Below are 21,189 nucleotides of genomic sequence, written 5' to 3' on the forward strand. Positions count from 1 at the left end.
AAAAAAAAAAAAAAAAAAAAAAAAATCCACTCTTGTGGTTACTTGTCAGCATTTCCACATGAGCAACATTTGTGAGGGCAGGGTGGAGGTTGTCTTAAAAGAAATTAAACAAAAGAAAAATAAAACCACAAGGAGGAAGGACACAAAGGCACACAAACTTCTGTGAGGAAACTTTGCAATACAGCAACAGGCGAGGCTTTAGGAGGGATCTCCTACAACACAGGAGAAGAGGACGAACTCTGTAGGGCCTTGTCTTGTTACCTTCATAAACCGGAGACAAAGAAACAAGAAATTAGTCAAGGATTGGATCAACACTTTCAAGGCATTCTCTGCACTAGTAGTTACGTCACATACAACAGGGCCTAGAATTCTTCAAAAGGCATTGCCCGTGTGTAGCTGAAGATTACATTTACTTTGCCCAGAGGATGACAAATAAAGAACATTTACTTGCTGTGACTGTAATTATGTAGCTTTGTATTACTCATTAGATGATCAAATTAGTCATCAAATTCATTTCTGCAGTGGTGTTGAACTCAAGATCATGATGAGATTTGTACCCTCTAGTACAAGATTTTACTTCTTCACAGCTTACTATTTGAAATTTGACCAAAATATTTCCCTAACAAGCTGGTTAGCTACAAATATTTATCAGCATCTTAAAACTTCAATAGTTTTGATATTTTTTTAATATAATTTTGTAAAAAAAATACATCCCTGCTAAAAAAACTCCCAGTACTGCGTATTCTCTTAGTCTCAACCATACAATCACTTGCATTATCTCTAGCAAACGTGTGACTCTTCCATGTGTATCAGTTATCTCATTCCCTTATAAGAACAGTGCTGCAAAAATTATATAGTCTTGTATGCTGCGTGGCAGCATGGTTTTACCACGCAGCTCTCGCATGGAAAAGCTGCCGTTAATGTCAGCTACATCTTAGAACAGCTGTATGTAACATTTAGTTGTATCCCGAACTGCTGTTCCTCACCCCACAGCTTTTTCTACTGCTCACTGTTCTGTCTGCCGTAGGCTAAATGTAAGTGGAATATGAGAAAAGTTCTTACACAAACATCCGTAAGGTTCAGCACCGTTTCCTTATTTAGGACTTCCTCAACCCCTAGAGCCACTCCTCAAAGATCTCATCACTCTAACTCCACCAGCTGTCTTCTTCAGTATCAAGAAAATGTATTTGCTCACAATTCTGCTGTTTTCCTACGGTAAGCCAAGGACATACTTCTTATATGTTGCAAATCTTTCTAAACAAGAACCACTGTTTCTTGTCTGAAAGCTTTCTTTTCTTTTCTTAGTTCAAATGTCTCGGCATATTCAGAAGACTGCGGCAAGTGGCAAAGGTAGGTTCTCTTCTGCTTTTGCAATATTGCTGAAATCAACTGTTAACAAAATACGGGGAGGGATTTTTAAATGTCCAAAACCTTCATGTAAAAGTAAATCTTTTGCCCGTCTGTGCAGTGAGGCAGTGTACAAGTTTGTATACAAAGTTAACTTTACTGTCTTGTATGTACAGTCAAAATTGCTGTGTTAAAACCTAATTTTCCCCCTCTAGAAGTGTCATAATTTATCTTAGTCATGACTAGTTTATTACCATTTTCTGTGAAAAGACATCACAAGTTTTTATTATTAATTTATTTGTATAATCTCATAAAAGCAAACTGATTTGATAAACCATTAAGGCTCCTGCTGCTACTATTCAGAAGTTCAATCTACTTAGGCAAGGTTAATTCTGCCTGTATACATACAGCCACAAATAAAATACTGCTTTTACTTTCAGGTTCACGTGATACCTCTCAATTAGCTTATAAGGTTACTTTCTCCTATAATTAACATCCCATAATATTTACATTTCTCTTTTATTTCTCATATTTTTCTTTTTTTAAAAAATTTCTCTTATTTATCTCTCTTATTTCCATTGCTGCTGTAGTTCAAAAACATTTTTGTTGGTTAATCTTGATACATGTTGGCTTTGTGTGTATATGCTCCCTTTTGTATGAAGAGATGAATTTTTCACCAAGTGTTTGTCTGAAGCTGCATACTGATTTTGAAAAATAGAAAGCTTTTTGCCTGCTACCTGAAGCGGAAAAAATCTAACCCCCTATTTAGCCTGGTCCTCAACATATTTTGGGAAAAAATCTGAGAGTTTTTTGGATGATAGGTGCACTGAACTCACTCAAAAGTTTCTTCTTTCCAGACATGCTGTCCAATCCCAGGCTCACGTCTGTTCAGGGGACTTTGAATGTAGTGATGAACCAGAACGTGAGCCTCTCCTGCCACTCGGACTCTGGATCTTCACCTGTCAGATACACACTGTTTAAAGACAGCCAGAAAATATCCACTTTAACTAGACCAGACCTGACCCCTGGTTTGTTTAACTTAACTATCAACTCTGCCAGTGACACGGGTGAATACAAATGCAAAGCTGAGAATAACGGCACCGGTGGCGGAAAATACAGCAACAGTCTCAACTTCACCCTTAAAGGTATGTCTTGCTCTATACCTTCCCAGCACATTTCATTTTAGGGGCACATACGGTGCATCAGACATGGCTATCTGCAGCCGCAGGAGTCAGGGGGTTGTTTGCTGTCGGTGCTGTTTTGGACTGCAGAGCTGAGCTTTACTGCAAATGGCTGTTATTTCCTTGGGAGCCGGCCGTGCTGTTCTGATCTGGCTCACTGAGCTCTCCATCCTTGGTGCCCACCTCATTTGCCAGTGTTGCCACTTAACTCCGAGCCTTGCTTTGGAGCTTGTCCCGTACTCAGTGATGCAGTCTTTTCAGTTTTCTTTTTACAGAGCCAATTTCCAGACCAGTGCTGAGCTCGCCCACCTCTCAAGCAAAGAAAGGCCAGAATGTGACTTTGTCTTGTCTCTCAGAGAACGGCTCTCTTCCTATCACATACATATTCTTCAAAGGAAGACAAAGCATCTCTACACCAGTGAAGATGCAGAAGCGGGAAGCAGCTGTGATTTTTCTATTTATCAATTCCTCTAGTGACTTTGGAATCTATAAATGCAGAGCTGAAAATAGCTTTCGCAATAATACAAAATACAGCAACAGCTTCAACTTCACATTAGCAGGTATGCACGCATGAAGCATTTTACCACTGTCAATAAACGGGAACCACACAAAATTCAGAATGTTGTAACAACACAAGTTTTTTAGCCGGACATTTTTTTCCCTGCAATTCAATGCTCAAAATACAATTTTTTACAATTAAAAAAATGTGATTTTTTTTTCAAAATTTATGCAAAAAGATAGGATTTCATGCAGTCTAAATAGTAATATAAAGTGAAGTGAACATGAAGGATGACTGTAAAAGATTTGTTTTTACAAGACACCCCCTGGTCCACCCTTGCTGCACCTTGGGGAGTCTAGTTTCATTTTTCTATGGAAAAGAGAGTCAACCGGCACCAGCAAACTCCCTTCTTCCTGCTGTGACAGTGTGCCCTTGGGACTCTCCTGCATAGTTAGGTTAACCACAGTTAATCCAAAAGCTTAAAGAAATGCCAAGTCTTGATTTTAATTTATAGAAAATACTTAGAATGTGAAAAAACATTTAATTGCATAAACACTTTTTTTTTTTTTTGGCAGAAGAAAGAAGCCACTCTCAAGCCTTGATCATTTCTCTTGGAGTCATCTTGATACTATTCATAATAGGATTTGCTCTCGCAATTCCATTTTTTATAATTCCTTCATACAAAGCAAGTGAGTTGTTTGAATGTCTGTTTAATTTTCCAGAGGTGCTCATTTATGTTGTCAATACAGAGTATGAACATCATGTTACAAGTAGAGTTACGCTCTTGGTATTTTAGGATGTTGTCAAGTCTCCTCTTAATCAGCATAGACAACAAGACATTGACAAGGCAAAACCTCTGAGCTTTTAGATGGTAGGGCTGGGATGGGGGAAGCAAAGCAACATCTAATTTAATACACACAAATGTTGGAAGGAATTTGACCTCATTATTAATAAAGAAAGCAAATGCTATTAAAAACGCCCTTGGTTAAGGAGCAATTCCTATTATGAAAATAACATTATTGAGATCTCAAAGTATTCCAAAAATACCATGGAGCTGTTTATTTCCCTCTAAGAAAAATTGATATATGTATATAGGCATATGTTTCTCTTACAATTTGCAGAAAAACTTCAGTCTGCTAGACCCTCAACTGCCCTTACTTCAATAATGAATGCAGAAGAGTCTGAAAACGATGTCATCTACACAGAGATTGGTAAGTTCATGTTACTTCCCTTGCAGTCATGAAACTTCCTTGTGAGATTTTGGTTGGAGAATGTTATTATATTATTTATAGCTAGTATGAGCAAATTTCTTCAGGTACTACAAAAGCAGTGGAAGGGGACACCTACTACCACTCAGTGGGCAAGCTAATATTCCTGTGCCTGGCAGAGGCATTATTTGAAGTCACACGGGATCCACATTCAACACTGTCACCCACTCAACCAAAACTGCAACTAACTGGTTAAATGAACTGAAGTTCTATATAAAAATCTACTGTAAACACAAGTAAAATGAATTGCATTTGGTAACTCATGGTGAGGATTGAAATAGCCATTACAGAGGAAAAGAAAAACAAAAGAGAGTAAGTAGATCAGAGGTGTAATGCCCATTTACTAAGAGACAGAAGTGGCCTATGTGTAAATTGTAGTGGAATAAAACTTACATAGCTTCTGCAACCTGTTCAAAATTGTTCAGTATCAATAGTTCTTTATTCCACGTTTTTTAACTTTGACAAGACTCAAAGTCAGTTCAAACTGAAACTATGAAGTAAAAGAAAGCAACTCACCTATGTAAAAACATTTTACTACTTCAACTGCAGAAAATACACAATAATGAACACATTACATGAAAACCAGGATGATATTATCTGTAGTTTTCTACATGTGCCTTATATGTAAATGCCACTATTTTCAAGGGAAGAATGCCCCAAAACAAACTATCAAAAAAGTATCAAAAAGTGAATCATTTTCTCCATCCAAATCTGCCTTCCTGTTCACACAGTAGGCAGAATTCTAGCTGCCCTGCTGTTAGCTCAGTGCTCTGTGTAGCTGCTCACGCCAGATATCAATCAGTGCTCTACCCACATAGCCTGCAAGGACAGTGACAGCAGCTCTGATAAGGCCCACGAACGCTACAGAAAGTATGCTAGATTTATAGTCAGTATGGAATCTTGCTGCTCTTTTCAAGACAATTTAAAAAAAAACAAAAAAAAAAATCTTGTCAGTCTCTTGTAACTGGGTTAACTGCTATTCAACATCTTTAATTTAGATCCTGTTAAACCAGAAGAAGAATACGCCAACTTTTCTGTTATTGGAAGAGAAGATGAAAAAGGTGAAAACCTCAAGCTATACTATTGAACATCTGATGGGCACTAACATGTTTTTGGTGGATTTTGCTGGGGGGAGGCAGGGTTTAGATAGTAGCAGTTACATACTGAAATTGCTTACTTACTGTGGAGAAATTAAAGTAACTCTTTTGAGGGGAAAAAAAGCAAACAAAAAAACCCAAATAAAAACTCTGTCACCATCCTATGACCCAAAAATTCAACAGCCTTGTTATGAAACCATGCAAGAGATGTTATTAGTGACCAAGCTGTTGATGGAATATTAATTCTTGAGTATCTACCAAATAAAGCAATTCTGAATTATGCTATTCTGACTTTCAGCAGAGAGGAGGGCATGTACCATCTATTCAAAGGTCTTCATCAGAGACTGAGTACAAGGTAAGACCCCTTTCGTGATTAATTTATCGCATTTTTAAAGATAATTTATCTTTAAAAAAGAAAAATATTTTAAAAAAATCTTTAAAAACAATTTATCACATTTTTAAAGATTCTTTCAGTCCTCAGTGGTATTTATCCTTGGTGATAAATACCACCAAGTCTGCACAGAATGAGATGATGTTTAGATCCTAGTTTCCTGGCCTAATTATTTTGTACAGCTATATAGAGACAATATAGCTCATTCTCTACTAGCAAGCAAATTCCCAAGTCATAACTTCTAAGGACTTGAACTTAAAAGAAAAAGCAAAACAGATAAAAATCGAAATTAACAAAGACCCAAACAGCAATGCCATTAGACAAACAGCAGCTTATTGCCCAAATAGCACCATAAAACCCAAATGAAACAAATCAACACAATCACTGTCAGATAAGATCCTGCTGGATGCAATATATAAACTGGCATTATGTGCATCTGATGAACAAACAGACCCAAGTTCCTGCACATTTAGCAATTCTCCGGAAATATAAACCAGACTGTATGCAAACATAAGATAACCAGGCTTTAGTCAAGTATTTAAAAAAAAAATTAAAAAAAAAATCCCAACTGTATTGGCAAACGCTGGAGGATTTGTATTTGGCCTCTGTACTGCTGTTACCTAGCAGCAAGGAGGGCAGTTTCTCAGTTCAACATTATTTCAGCTCTCAGACTAGGGGTAGGATGCTAAAATTAATTTTTGGGACAGTTAACTCCAAAACAAAATCTTCATCCTGCTATAGGCTGTTTCTTAGACATTTCTGGGTTGTTTAGCATTATTCCATAGCCAGTTTATGTAGAATTCCATCAGTAAAGTCATACAGCCAGACTATGCTAACCTTGCATTATTTCTAGCATAATTATGCTATGCAGCAATTAGTATTATTGTTACAAATAACCTGTACATAGTTAAATAAGCACCATGTTAATAGAAGAAATTTTTAAGGCAAGTTCTTGTGTTTCATGACAATGACTTGGTGGCTGCATGCCTTGTTGCAGCTTTCATACAGTGACTTACCCAGCTGGACATGCAGTCAATCTACAGATCAGAATCACCCCATTTCCTATCTGTGCAAACTCCTGTATCTGATTTTGACTACAACACTTACATACAGGATAAATACGATCACACATTAGTCTTTTTCCACCACTTTCTATGTACATTTTTTTGTCCACAAAAACGCTTGTCAAAAACTTTAATCTATTTCTTCTATTTCCTCTGCACTCTTGATAATGTATTTCTGATTTTTGCATTTATCAAGTGGAAGATGAAGTAGATTAAATGTTGAAGAACTGACGCCATGTGATTCAAATACATTCCTACAAACAAAGATACTTAATGATGTTATTAAAACATTTAAGATTTGGCAGTCTTTTATATAAAATACCATTTTCCAGCAGAGACCATAACTGTGACAGCAATACACAAATGAAAGATTTTTTAGGTCAGGATGGAGTATTTTCAGGAAGATGGTAAAACAGAGACATGAAAGAAAATACAGTTAGCCCTGCTAATGAGGAAGAAGTTTGTCGCTTCCCTCTTTTCGAGGTAACCTGGAAGACCCACATGGTCTAGATTTGACAGAAAACAGATGCACCAAGTTTTAGGAGAACTATTTGCAGAGAAACCACTAAGTCTGTGACACCGTAGAAGCCAGTTCAGGCACAGATGTTTAAGAAATTCCTTTTATTCAACAAATTTAAGTTTATACATTTTTGGCTGATGTTACATACTTAGTTAAAAAGTCCTTTAGCCTAGAAATGTGCATCATTTCCTTCATGGTAGTGTCTCTGCTTCTCAGCTGGACCACTCCGTTCTCCAGAGTGGTATCAGTTATCAAGACCATGAAGAGAACGCTCATCTCATCGTACCTGACAAGAAAAGAGCACACCTGTTACTGCTTTTGGTGTACGAAAAATTCAGATAAGTTACGTATAAACAACCATAAGCTGTAAATATTTATTTTTGCTATATGGCACTAAGTCCAGTGTGAAGACACCAGTTTTCTTGTTGCCATTCCCTGCTTTCCTGACTACATTTCTTTAAATTATTTAGCTACTTTTGTACATAAAAAGAATGTTATTTGGTGACCTATTACAAGAGTATTTTTGTAGAGGCAGAATGTATCTTTCTTCTGTTATTTAATAGCCAGGCTTACTTTGAAGACTACTGCACAGAACAAAAAGTTATATTTATTTTCTCTCAGGAAAAAATATTCATCAATATGCTCAAGATCCACTGACATATGCTCAAAGTTCATTGCTGATCAACAAATCATATATGAAGCCTTCAACAGGAATAGTAGTTTTATCTGCACCGTAATTCTATCGCATACACTAATGGTAATGGCTCCAGACTTGGAAGAACTTTCAAATTCAAGACTAGACCCAGTGTGCTACTTGAAATAGTACGTAAAAATGAAACAGAAAACCAGTCCATATGCAAACATGGGGGTGATAGGTGGGAAACGGGTCTGCAAGCTTATGACTCTTCTGAAGACATTTATTTTCAATAGGAGAGTCTCTAAAAGGCATTTCACAGTTCCAGAGAACCAATAACATGTGAAAGGCTTATACCTCACTTAAGTTAAAAAATGAACTCTGACATTGCTCTTTGTAATAAATCTAACTATATCCAAGCTTACAGTTGAGGATACATGCCTTCACATCATGTGGTTACTGCACTCGACGATTTCTTACTAACAACAGGCATATTTTCGCTAATCCTCAGAAAGACATCTTTCACCTTCACAGTTTAATTTACAAAAGACTGTTTCTCCTTACTTTGTATAAAGCTGTTCCAGAGATACTTGCATGGTTTCAAGGTAACCCGGCCATACAGAAATTCTATTTTCTGACAGTTCATTGAACAATCCTTGACAAACCTGTGTTTATTTAAAAACAGAAGTAAAAGAGACTTTGAGTATTTTAAATCCTATACAAAGAAACTATTAAAAAAACTGTAGTATGTGTGGTATTAGCATTCCTAGCTGGTGTTAATTTTCTGTCTGAAATAATCTCAAAATAGAAAGCAGCCTGGCAATCAAATCTCCATTTCTATTTAAAACCATACCAGTGTGATTTTCCTCTGTTCTGTGGGGACTGGCAAAAATTTCTAAAAAATCCTTCTGAAGATGTGACCCATGCGTTAATTCTGAAAGATTAAGAAGCTGAGAGGGACTGTGTTATTTTCTTTAATTTTGCATGGAACAAGTATCAACTCTATAAATAGTACTAAAAGCAGTGTGCCAACGCAAGGAAGGCATCTACTACCTGCTGTCTGCAGTGTAGTCCTTTGACTCAGAAGCTGCATAGTGGAAGCATTGAGAATCTCTGAGAATCAAAGTAGCAGCATGATTTTTCCCCAACATAAACAATGTCTGAATTGTAACAAAAGGTGACATGGAGAGTCAACGCTCAGAATTAAAATACTTTCTTACAACATACCTGTCTCAGCTCCGTGGTTGGACCTTTTCCTATATCCAAGGCCACTTTAACAGGTGCTAAACAAGGATGAAGCTTAAGTACCTAAAAATTTTACAAAAAAGCAACAGATTACTAAGTGTATTTAGTGTGAAATTCTAAACAGAACTAGGAAATATTACTTTTTTCTCTGAAATTGAGGTTCTAAACATGCAAAAATGTTCTCATAGTGCAAACCCCTGAATTAGAAGCGTTACATTTTATATAACTAGCACACATGCCAACTAGGTTAGCATGACAGAAATTACTCAATTTGGGCTGAGCCCCAGAAAAGAGGTATTTTGTTAGCAGAGCTCCACCATCTTTAACGGAGCCAGAGTGATCAGAGACAGCCCAGCAGACAGTTACCATCCAGTCTACTGCCTGTTCTTAAAAGGTCAAACAGCTGTTTGATTAACAAGTGCTGTCTGAAAGCAAGCACTTTAACTCCAGAAAATCAAGGTAAAAGTGGGAATAATGATGGTCCTTGGGGAAATACCCCAATACCACCTGTGGCCCACTTTTTCTACTCTTCTCAGCAGCCTTCAAATACTGCCAGAAGAGAAAATCTCCTGTTTCCCATGCACAACAGCTACATTCCAATTCCTCTTAACTCCTTCATCACTTGCATGGCAGAAATCTACCTACTCGTCAGAGAAAAAGGTTACACAGGACAGGTGACCTCAAAATGAGAGAAAAATTGCTTATGTGGGTGAAGAGCACCATGGCAGCAGTCCCATGGGGCAGTGAGAAGCGTTCTATCTGCACCTGCTGGGAAGGGAATGGAGGATGGTGATGTGGAAAAGGGAGACATTTCCATGCTTGAATTTACCCCGTTGTCTGTGGGTTTTGTACTTAGGCCTGCGCCTGCTTTCCACCATCCATTCTTCCTTCCACCTTCTACAGAAAGTTACCTTTCTCTGTGAATTTTTCTTTTTTGTAAACGGATTCTCCACTAGCTGTAGAGAGTCAAAGAGATAAGCTAATACTCCTCGGTCCAGATTTCCACTCACAGACAGAACATGAGGAATAACATTCTTCCTTCCATCTCGGCCCTGAAGAGAAAAAAACCACAAAGAGATACCTCAAAGACTGTCCCCAAAAGCCTTTTGTTTACTTTAAATGTATAATGAGGCACTAAGCTCAAGCACCCTTATTACAACTAAAATACAGTGACATTCATTTTAAAAAGTTACCAGCAATCTTAAAAGTGTAGCAGTAACTAGGTATCATTGTAACACTGAGGAAAGCAGAAGATCAGAGCAGGATGGGATTATTTTCTTGTCCTGCCTCTCTGATCATAAATTTAAATCTATGGCAAACACACTTGAGACTGCCTTTTGGAGTTTTGTAGCTTACTTCCAAGTGACCACAAGAATCTGTCCCCACATTTTGACAAATCACTATGTAAACCACAGTTTTGTAGGTTACATTACATTCTTCAGCCTTATGTATAGAAATAAACTGCAAAACTAGGAAAGACAGACAGGACTATCATGAGGAGAAGGTTGTAATTTACTGGCAAAATACCAAACTACTCTCATTTTATCTGTTCAGTCTGACTTTTCAAACATTGCCATTTGCTAGAAGTTTGTCCCTCTCCAATATATTCAGTGGAAAGGTTTCCCTCTGGTCCATTCCCCCTTCTCAGTGCAGTAACTTCTATATAGCCATTTGCAATGTTTATAATCCATTAATCCACATATACTTCTACATATATGGAACTGGACAAGCTACAGAAAGAAAAAGCATTTACACGTTCTTTTTTGATGTGAGCTTAACAAGCAAAACAGATTGTCTTGACATCTACTCACAGGTAAAGGCTATGCAGCTGACAACAGCTGTCTTGTCAATATAGCTCATTTATAATTTCAAAGAATTAGCTCCTTGCAAAAGAAACCACCAAAACACTATCTTACCTGCTTTTGAAAATGAAGGTCTGACTGCAGAGAATCTGTACTGCTTTTACAACAAAAGAATTAAAGACAGTCATATGCCAAGCAACTCGACCAGCAAAGAAACCATCTCTCACATTATCATCTTTATCAAAAAAGATTTTTAATCCAGTAAAGCTTACAAGTAATTTTGTACTATCCCCTGGATACATCTGTAATAGTTCGCTATCTCCAAGGTTCTTCAATGTTTCTATTGTTTCTGTCCCCCAAGGAAAGCTGTAATGTAAATTAAATCCTCTTCTTCCTTCTTCATCCTCAAAGTCACTGCTGCTGAAGTTAGATGGGCCAACTGCAAACTGAAAATAAAAGATATAAGAGGTGATCACTACAGTGCATGCTGTATTAACCACAAAAATCAAGTCTGTAATGCAGGCTGAAGTCTCTGATTTATAAATTTGTAATTTATAAAAATAAGTTGCAGCCCAACTCTGTTGTTTTGCAGCATTTTCATCTCAAATCACTTAAACACAAAACATTTGCCTTTCTGCCAGTCACATTATAAACTACTTACAGGTCTGTCATAAACTTAAGTGAGTTTTTTGGTTTCTCACAACAAATACTGGTATTTCAGCGGCAAAAATGGACTAGCAATAATATAATGCCATAAAAGCAACCTGTGTGTCTATTCCCCCCCCCTCTGAAATAAAGGAGAAGGCCAAGATTTCCCATGGATATGCTGCTGTTACCTTTCTCCACCATTGGAGCCTCTTCCGTAACCAGTAATCAAGCCACTGTCCTGCAGTTCTAGGAGAACTAAACCATGCAAGCAAAGACGTGGTCCTTTCGCCTATTCTTTAAACAATAGCAAGGGCAGCAAGTTAACTCCTTCAAAAATAACAGGGAAAAAGCAAGAGACAGCATTCAAAAATAATCCAAAAGTGAAAACAAGTGCAAACAGTTGATTTAAGTATAGAAGGGGATTAACCCCTCTATTACTCTACCTTGTAAGGTTTTCATTGTGCTGTTTGCTTTCTGGAAGAGAGTGAAAGCACACTCCAATCTGAGCCAGGCCACAAGGCAGTCTTTTGTTTACCAGTTCTAAGCAGCTAACATATTGCGCCAGAGCACCTGTCAAAAGACAAATTGCTAATTTTAGTAGCCACAGGAAAAATTCTAATTTGTTAATTCTACCAAGGGTGAACGTAGCACATATGACACACACGCTAGTTATACGTGCAGTCCCGCTAGCTTTAGTGTTTTGCAGAGGTTAGCTCAGCAGTCTGTAGCCTGACTCCTCCGGCACTTTAGCAGCTACGATTTTAATGTGCCTTTCCCTAACTACAAGGGGAAAGGATGCAGAGCCTATTTCAGCACTCATGCTGCTCGGGTCCTTGAACAGGACACAAACTCACAGCGTATCATATAGAATGGGTTGGGTTGGAAGGAACCTTAAAGATCATTTAGCTCCCACCCCCCTGCCACAGGCAGGGACACCTTCCACTAGCCCCGGTTGCTCAAAGCCCCGTTCAGCCTGGCCTTGAACACTGTCAGGGAGGGGACACGCAGCTGAAACTTTCCCAGCACTGTAACGCAACTGGAAAATTCCCTTAAACGCAGCTGCTTCGCTCCCAGCAAGAAAAACACGAGCAGGCGGCCGGACTGGGCAGAGCCGCCTCACCCCCGTGATGACGGACAAGGGACCTACCGGGAAGCAGGCTCTCGCGAAGCGTCCCCGCGCTCCCCAGCACTTCTTCCAGAGACGGACCGCCCGGCTCCGGGCTACGGCCCCCGCCCGGGAGAGCTTGGCGCAGCGTCTCCGGGTGCAGCAGACATAAGTCCAAGAAATCTACAACCTTGAAAAACCTGAAGAGTCACACGGTGCATCTCTTCCCATGATTTCCTGATTAGCCAATTTTCCACCACTATGACTTGCAAATACTTATCTGGGTGTCACCTTAGCACCAAGCAGATTATCTCCCATTTAAAGGGAGACAAAGGCTCTTTGTTGTTTGCTTGACTGGTGCTTTTAACAGTGAATTTCAATGCACAAGCCAGAAGTTTTCTACATCCACCTTTATACTAAAGTTTTTAAAACAAAACCCAAGCTTTCCATTTCCTTTGCATTGTTTCAGGCAACTGACCTGGAAACTTAGCAATTAACATGTCATATTTCAAAGATAAATAATCATCTACTTCCTTGGCCTCAACACTGACAGCGCTGAGCAGGGGGAATGTTGCAAAGCCAATTAAAAAAAGACTTGTTTCCACATTGCCAACCACAGCTTTAGACTCAACTGTGTTTGAGGACTCCAGCTGAAGTTCTCATAGCAACAGTGAATGATCACAAAAGTAGTCAACTGATAGAATTCCACAGAAGAGGCATAAAGATATAATTGACAGGATTAGACTGTGGTTAAGAATATTACAAGCTAAGCCTCCGAGAAAAACAATCACCAAGAGCTAACCAGAGACTAGCAAAAATATCTAGAGCATAAAAGACTCTTGACTTGGGTTCAAAACCTAGATAGAATCTTGCCTCAGTTCTTGCAGATTCAACCTTAAATACTTCAAAGCTGTAGTCAAGCATTGTTAAACTTTAAACTAATCATTGTTACTGATAAATGAGAGGAAGGAACTGAAAAGTATTCACTGGAATTTTAATACACCATACTTGAAAGCACTAAGTACTTTAACCCCAGGATCAAGTATTACTCTTGATGTGCTCAGCATGGACAGTGCTTTGAGATCAAGTCATTTACACATACTACAAGTCTGGGAAAAAAAAAAAAAATAAATCCATGAAGTGTGTTCATGGTTCAACAGCCCACTTCCCTCCCCCCACCTCCATAAAGAAATCACTGCTCAATACCAGTTTAAGTATAATTTGAAGTTTTAATACTAAGATCTTCCCGTTTCTCTGAAGCTCATAGTAAGCCTGCATGCTAACTCACAAGGCCTGACAGCTGTAGATACATTGCACTCGAGCCTAGCCTGCACGTATGCTCCTGTAAAGGCGACAGTTATGGTGCTGCAGAAGCCTCCTACGCTTGTAGCAGCTCGTTAGCAACACCACTGCAGAGTTCTGGTTTGCAAGACTTTTAGCTATACCATTACTCTAGTGGATCTTTCCCAAAAACTGGCCCTACTCTAGTGAGACACGGAAGAGTACTGTTTCCAAGTTACTTAGAAGCCAGCTTTACTTTTCTTCCCCATCAAAGCAGAGCCTGCCATGCTAAGCAATCTAGCCCAATCAAGGCAAGGCTGGTTTTCATATATGCTTAAATGTTTAATCAGACACAGTTGAGAATCCTTTCTAGAATTTAATATAAAAACATTTGACATTCCATTAATGTAAAGTTGTGCACATGTTGAGAAAATTGCCATCTGAAAGAAAATTCGGTCTTCAAATATCTTTATTGGAAGGCCATGCACTGCCTTCTGTTACTGTATTTCAAATCACTGTACATTTACTTTGAAAACACTGTCTGCATTTTCTAGTACAAAAAACTAAAAATTGTTTCAGGAATGTAGAGAAATATTCAACTTAAATAGCGAAAAAGTGCACCATAATTACTGCTGCACTGCAGTCATTTCTGCATTTCCCATTTCTTAAATAACTATCCTGTTTTGATAACACACAATATAAAGAGCAATTATGAAAAACTGAGACATTTAAATACACTAAGTTATTGAGAATAACTTGTAGGCATTGGGTAACCTATCATAGGAGCAGCACCAGTGGCAGGATATGCATACTGCTGTTGGTTCATGCCATTGTGCATATTTGCAATGTTACTTCCATACTGCTGATCATAGCCGTTCTGGTAAGCCCCCGCAGGGTTACCAGCCCTGAAGCCGGCTTGCATGCCTGCAGCTGCAAAGCCATTTCCAAAAGGAGTTCCATTACTGAAACTTTGGGCACTGTAGGCCCCATTCTGAGTTTTTGCTCCAAAGTCTCTCTTTCCTAGTGCACCATAGTTTCTCTCAAAGTTCTCCCTCTCTCTAAAACTACTAAATCCACCCCTTTTGCCCGCAGAATATCTGTCACGTCGATCACCTCGGGAACGACCTATTAAAAAAGACAAGACATAGTTATATGCATGTCAAAAAGGCTGTATTTTGCATAGCACCAAATGAGTTCAGCTAGTAAGAGAAAAATCTTTCCCTCTGTTCCAGCAAGGCAAAACTACCGTAAAAGCTTTCCAGTTGCTAACTGGATTCCAGTATAGATGAAGACTATCTTGATTAATCTGTCTAACCTACGAGGAGTCACATGCTCTCCCCTGTAACACAAGTGGTGGCATTAACACAAAAAGCCACTTTCATTTTGCCGAAAGGACACTTACATCCATCTATTCCTTAGCCATATGAGAAGGCCACAAAAACGAGCCCTGAAGTGTTTAATTTCAGAGCAGATAGAAGTGCATCTTTGGCCAGCACAAGTCATAGGTGCGCCACAGCACAAGCAGGGAACATTCAGGGGAAGGGGTGGGGTTTTTCTGTTGTTGCTGTTGTAATAAATACCTTTCCAGGTCACCATAACTGGTAGCTAAACCACCTTCCACATCCATTTTGGAGAGAGGCTGGAGGTGGAATTTGAGTTTCCATTTTGTTCCGAGAGGAAAGCTATGCACTGTGGTTGAGAACAGTCCTTACCTGAACCTCTGTCTTCAATCAACTGAAGCAATTTGGGGTTGATGGCTTGATTAGCCTCCCGAAGCACAGAGATGAGGTCATTTACTTGCTTAATATTGTTAGGAGTAAAGAATGTGTATGCTGTGCCTGTTTTGGTACTGCGGGCAGTTCGTCCAATTCGGTGGATATAGTCCTCTGAGGAGTTAGGGTAGTCATAATTGATGACAAATTTCACATCTTCCACATCTGTAAAGTGTTGCAGTGTGGCAAAAAGCAAGGTACAAAGTTTTGCACACCACAACAGCCAAATCGAAGATAAACATTAGACAATAGTACTTTAAAGGGAATAATGGCTGCAAAGAACAGTGTTAGAATCATCCATTTCTGCATGAGTATTGTGGAAGAGAAAGTTATGCACACTCCGTCTGTTCCCGTCTCATCACCCACCCTGTGAGCCAAAACCTTACCATAAAGGAGTATGCATTTGCTTGTCATTCCCAACTCAAGAGTCCCCTTTACAAATCATCAAGTGACATCTGAATGCTTCTTGCAGTAGGGCCACTAAAGCTCACAGCAGCCTCTTCATGTGCTCATTTGAGGACCTTAGAGTAAAAACATACAAGGTCCTTCACATACACACTCATTAGAAGCTCAAAAAAAAAGGGGCCACACTGCTCGTCTTGCCAAGACCTTTGAACCGCAGCTGCAAGAAAAACATACCTGTCCCCCCAAAGTCACCAAGTTGTTTTTATGCACTGTGTCTCGTCTAGGCAAGCGCTTCCAAGAAGCCAGGGTTCACTTGAGAATGTGTCTCTCTCTGGCAGGTCTCGACATGACGACTATGTATAGGTGGAGGAACTCCGACTTTCAAAGGCATTGAAAAGCCATTGCTTTCCTGCCCCACTTGCTAAAGTGAGAGGTGGGCTTTTTTCTCAGATTTCATGTGCCAGTACTCACCAATTTGTACAAGGCTTAGTACATTTTAAAGCTGCTCTCTCCATTTCATGGTTGAAAAAAATTTCATTGAACATTGCAGTTTGTAATTATTTTCTTCAACATTTCAGCAAACTCACTGAAATTCAAAGACCCACAGATCACAGCAGACAGTATGCACAAAACTAACAGTACTGCACCATGGCAAATCATGCAAAGCATGGAGAGAAGAGAAATACCAGGGCAAAGTGAACTGTGAATGAAACTGCTTATTTCATGAGAGAACAGTTTATGGGGTAGTAGTTTAAAAGGATGATCTTTGCCTTTTGAAGATTACTGGCACACAATGCTCTCAGCTTTCACCTCTCTATTTGACTGGAAGCAGCCAGCCGATCATTTCCACTAGTCCTCCATCCCCCTCGAGTCCTCCGATTGTCATGCCTAGGCCTTGCCACAAAGACTGCACCTTTATGTGAAGAAAACTTAGAAAAATGCAGAGGTTAAAGAAAGCAATAGACTTTCTTTAAATAGCTTTGGGCAACTGGCATTACGAGTTGTACTAACCTAGACCTCTGGATGCAACATCTGTAGCAATCAGGATTGGTGCTTTTCCATGTTTGAATTCTGTAACACAAGCAACTTGTTGTTAGTTTGTTCATTAAGTAACAGAACACATGCTTATAGAAATTGCTAAAATACTCACCATTTAGAACCCAGTCCCTCTCCTGCTGACTTTTATCACCATGAATACCCATTGCTGGCCACCTGAAAATACACAACATGACCTCAGACTATTCACAGAGTAGGTTCATTAGCCAAAGACAGGGCTACTGACAAATTCCAAATAGCTTCTAGAGTTAATTTTAGGATTTTACCTGACACTTGGTGTCAGTGTATTTGAAAGGTTTAAGTGGCCACTCATGAAGAGAATGTTCAGACTACTGGGGCAGCTCACTGAAGTTTCAGCATATTACTCACCCATCTCTCCTCATTTTCCTGGTAAGGTCATCACACCGTCTTTTGGTTTCCACAAAAACAATTGTTTTATTTTCCTTCTCACTCATTATTTCTTCCATCAAACGAATAAGCCTATGATGAAGAGATGATGGTTAGAGCTGGGATTGATTTGTCCTGCTGAAGTACAGCCTGATATTTTATACTTTTAGTCATCTCAGACTGGTGTCAAAAAAATCCATCAAGACAAATTTGTTTCACAGTTCATAAACTAAAACTAACCATTAAAAAGCATATTAAATGCTTTGCCCCCACTGACTACTTACTTGTCATCTTTCTCTACATCATGACACACATCCACAATCTGAAGGATGTTGTGGTTTGCGCTCAGTTCTAATGCGCCGATGTTGATGTGTACATATTCCTTCAGAAAGTCTTCAGCCAGCTGCCTTACTTCCTTTGGCCATGTGGCACTCCACATCAGAGTCTGCCTGTCAGGCTGGAAAAGGAGACTAGGGTCAGTACAAGATCAATATACAGTCAAATCAAATGCCCAACCCCAAAAAATTCTACCCAGGCAAGCCTGAGAAAGCTAATTGCACTGCCCTTGCTTTAATGACCACAGTAGCACTTTGTTACTGCAAGTGATAAATGCATGAACCATTCATACTCACTCTTATCTGATCCACAATTTTTCTGATCTGAGGTTCAAATCCCATGTCAAGCATCCTGTCAGCTTCATCAAGGACAAGGTAAGTACACCTCCTGAGATTGGTCTTTCCAGCTTCTAAGAAGTCTATAAGTCTTCCAGGTGTAGCAATGCAGATTTCCACACCTAAAAATCAAGGGCTAAAGTCAGCTGAAGTAGTTTTCACATTGCCTCAGAGAGATGCATCAAATCAAGGCTTATCCGTACCTCTTTCTAAGTCACGGATTTGTGGTCCCTTTGGAGCACCTCCATAAATACATGTAGACTTCAAACGGCAAGCTCTGCTATATTCAGCAGCTACCTGCTGCACTTGTTGAGCCAGTTCACGAGTTGGTGCCAGCACAAGACACTAGAAATAAGATGCCCACCTTTCAATACCAGTTCAATACCTATTTGAAGCTTCTAGTCTGACACCCATTTTAAATGGAAAGGTTGTCATATCTTCCTTCAGTGCCAGATGACTAAAGTAGATTTAAGTAGCTCCAACTAGCAAACTAAATTACCTAACATCTCAATCGCCAAACACTGATCTATGCTGTGTGGTAAGATACCTCAAAGTCACTAGCTCCCAGGGGATTGCAACTTCCAAAACAGGACATCTAGCCCCGTTCTGTACAATTTTAAGGACAACCTAATCAGAGCTTATAGAATGTTCTTGGGATCCTAACAAAACATGGAACCACTTTAGTCATACAGAGAAACACAACACAGCTATGCACCCTTATGACTGCAGACAACTGAACTGTAAAAAAAAAAAATAATCCCATTCTCTAGAAATTGAGATCCCCTTTCATTTAGAAATACTTACAATCGGTCCATCTCCTCGCTCCAGGAATGGCTGATGATTTATATGCACAATAGCAGGCAACAAGTACTGTTTGGAAGAAAGAAAAGTCTCATTAGTCTCTTCCCAGAAGTGTTCAGCCTGCACTAAGCCAGGCCATACTTTCACTGCTGAAATCCAGCAGTATTCCAGGCTACAACCAACACTTACAGACAGTGTTTTCCCTGATCCAGTCTGTGCCACTCCAACCATATCCAATCCACTCAATGCCACAGGCCAACCTTGTGCCTGAATAGCAGTTGGTTCAGTGAAGTTCTGCCTCTGAATTACTTCCATAACATTTGCTTGAAGAGAAAAGTGAAACTTAAGACACTGTTTTAATCAAGTCTAGAAGAATAACCTGTATGCTAGTCTTCACTTACCAGGAAAGTTAGCTTCATAGAAGTTTATAATTGGTTTTGGACAGTTATGGCCCCTAACTGTGACTTCTTTGCTTGATCTGTACTGTTCAACTTCTTGCTGCAAGACAAGAACAAGATTTTTTTGAAATAAGCTCTGATACCAAACTTGTAAGTTACCCCCATCCATGCTTGTTGGGCCCCACGACGCTCAGCATGTTTGCACTTTTTGTTTACTTTTGCATGAGTTAGGGTACATACCACAGTACGTCTAACTACATCAGGATGTTCTTGATAGAAGTTCTTCTCAAATTTGGGCAGCTCATCTAAATTCCATTTCTTTTTTGTAAGTTTCTCCCCAGGGTTTCCAAATTTCTTCCCAGAGAGGGGTCCACCTCTACTTCCTCCAAAACGAGGGGCTCCAAACCTAAGGAAAATCACACCTTAATCCAAGAGAAACGTTTTGGTGCTCCTCTTACACAACTTAACTGCCATATTTGTGGTCCATCCTGTAACTTTACAATTCAGATTTATAAATCCCACCTGCAGGACACTGAAACTTCAGATAAACATACTGAAGTTGCAGGTGCCACAATCTGCCTAGTTACAACTAACTCATGTTCAGAGACTGAGGTAACACGTATGTCTGTGGCTTCCTTAAAGTGAAATTGAAAGGCCTATTAGCAAGTTACCGCACAGGTAGAGGACATTAAAACCTTTGTACTACCTCGTGATCAAAATGGTTTCCCACCCAAGTGACACTCCCACTGTGTGTCAGCCTGCAAAAAGTGAGCAGAGACACTTACAAAACCTCGGGGCAACTTTTCCATAAAGCGTTTTCTTGTGTCCCAAAAGAGAGACTTCTCTCGATAACGATGTCTTACGAGGCCACGCACATTTTTACGTTAGTATTTTAGGTTCGCTCTCTTCATTCAGAAAAGCCTCGTCTCGAAAGCCTGACCCGGCAGCCCTGAGGCGCAGCTCGAAGCGACGCTAACCCTGCACTGAGGACCGCTAAACTGGATCCGAGCGTGGGGCTCCCTCCCCCGCCCCGATTGCTCCCCAATTTTGGCCGGGCAGGCGCTGGGAGCGATCCTTCCCAGCACAACACAGCGCTCCCAGAGGGGACCTGGCTGAGTGGCCGCTGCTTCCTGCCAGCGCTGTTTCCTTTGTCTCTCATTTCTGTCTACGCCACATTTTCCAGCCGCTGCCATTTTAGACTCTGAGCTGGGCGGGGGGAGGAGGAGGAGGAACAAAGGCAGCAGCAGCAGCCGGCATTTTGATTTCCCCTCAGTCACCGCATGGCGGGGCCGGCCATTAACATCCGCTTACACAACACAAAGCGGGAGCCGGCCGGCTTCTACCAGCAACAGCTAGAGCCACCGTCCCTTGTGAGGGGGAAGGGAGGAGGAGGGAACCGCCCTACCGAGAGCTCCCCAAAGCTTCGGCACCGACGAAACGCCCGGCCAACCCACTGACCCACAAACCTCCAGCCAGCCCGCGTTCCCCGGCCCACCCCCAGTGACGGGTGGAGAGGGGAGAATCGAGCTCTGCGTGGGCCATCCGCACCCGGGGGTATGCCCCCGGAGAGCGGGGAGGGCGAGTCCATTTCTTAAAAAAAAAAAAAAAAAAAAAAAA

General features: G+C 40.1%; 3 protein-coding genes across 3 annotated transcripts in view; 1 reads left to right on the plus strand and 2 right to left on the minus strand.

The window, feature by feature from the left end:
• Window positions 1–1,181: 1,181 nt before the first annotated feature.
• On the plus strand, window positions 1,182–7,487 carry MILR1 (mast cell immunoglobulin like receptor 1). Its single transcript, XM_026861199.1, has 8 exons — window positions 1,182–1,215; window positions 1,306–1,350; window positions 2,205–2,492; window positions 2,804–3,088; window positions 3,603–3,716; window positions 4,149–4,238; window positions 5,294–5,356; window positions 7,331–7,487. Exons 1-8 carry the CDS (start codon window positions 1,182–1,184, stop codon window positions 7,387–7,389), a joined length of 978 nt encoding a protein of 325 aa, XP_026717000.1. The 3' UTR covers window positions 7,390–7,487.
• On the minus strand, window positions 7,452–13,725 carry POLG2 (DNA polymerase gamma 2, accessory subunit). Its single transcript, XM_026861302.1, has 9 exons — window positions 13,675–13,725; window positions 12,844–12,991; window positions 12,140–12,266; window positions 11,885–11,990; window positions 11,321–11,494; window positions 10,158–10,298; window positions 9,229–9,309; window positions 8,566–8,666; window positions 7,452–7,653 (listed from the first exon to the last, which is right to left on the minus strand). Exons 1-9 carry the CDS (start codon window positions 13,723–13,725, stop codon window positions 7,488–7,490), a joined length of 1,095 nt encoding a protein of 364 aa, XP_026717103.1. The 3' UTR covers window positions 7,452–7,487.
• Window positions 13,726–14,010: 285 nt separating this feature from the next.
• The window catches only part of DDX5 (DEAD-box helicase 5), a 12,827-nt gene continuing 5,648 nt past the window's right edge, over window positions 14,011–21,189 (minus strand). Inside the window, exons 2-13 of the mRNA XM_026860898.1 lie at window positions 19,813–19,978; window positions 19,576–19,672; window positions 19,364–19,497; window positions 19,178–19,243; window positions 18,577–18,718; window positions 18,335–18,495; window positions 17,987–18,159; window positions 17,685–17,795; window positions 17,410–17,471; window positions 17,271–17,330; window positions 15,795–16,019; window positions 14,011–15,207 (exon numbers count right to left, since the gene is read on the minus strand). Of these exons, the coding sequence (XP_026716699.1) occupies window positions 14,825–15,207; window positions 15,795–16,019; window positions 17,271–17,330; window positions 17,410–17,471; window positions 17,685–17,795; window positions 17,987–18,159; window positions 18,335–18,495; window positions 18,577–18,718; window positions 19,178–19,243; window positions 19,364–19,497; window positions 19,576–19,672; window positions 19,813–19,978 (1,780 nt within the window). The 3' untranslated portion in view covers window positions 14,011–14,824. The remainder of the gene's footprint in view (window positions 15,208–15,794; window positions 16,020–17,270; window positions 17,331–17,409; window positions 17,472–17,684; window positions 17,796–17,986; window positions 18,160–18,334; window positions 18,496–18,576; window positions 18,719–19,177; window positions 19,244–19,363; window positions 19,498–19,575; window positions 19,673–19,812; window positions 19,979–21,189) is intronic.

The sequence above is a fragment of the Athene cunicularia genome, assembly GCF_003259725.1.
Source record: "Athene cunicularia isolate RWA chromosome 18 unlocalized genomic scaffold, athCun1 chr18_part1, whole genome shotgun sequence".
Taxonomy (NCBI): Eukaryota; Metazoa; Chordata; class Aves; order Strigiformes; family Strigidae; genus Athene; species Athene cunicularia.

Excerpts from the sequence above, each read along its gene's own strand:
- POLG2 (XM_026861302.1), bottom strand. The coding sequence starts at position 13,725 with ATGCTTGACTACAGCTTTGAAGTATTTAAGGTTGAATCTGCAAGAACT. Across the intron at positions 11,991-12,139 it reads CACAATGAAAACCTTACAAG|AATAGGCGAAAGGACCACGT; the intron begins GTAGAGTAATAG and ends TATTGTTTAAAG. Across the intron at positions 8,667-9,228 it reads CAACCACGGAGCTGAGACAG|GTTTGTCAAGGATTGTTCAA; the intron begins GTATGTTGTAAG and ends AAATAAACACAG.
- MILR1 (XM_026861199.1), top strand. The coding sequence starts at position 1,182 with ATGTATTTGCTCACAATTCTGCTGTTTTCCTACG. Across the intron at positions 1,351-2,204 it reads GACTGCGGCAAGTGGCAAAG|ACATGCTGTCCAATCCCAGG; the intron begins GTAGGTTCTCTT and ends TCTTCTTTCCAG. Across the intron at positions 3,717-4,148 it reads AATTCCTTCATACAAAGCAA|AAAAACTTCAGTCTGCTAGA; the intron begins GTGAGTTGTTTG and ends TACAATTTGCAG.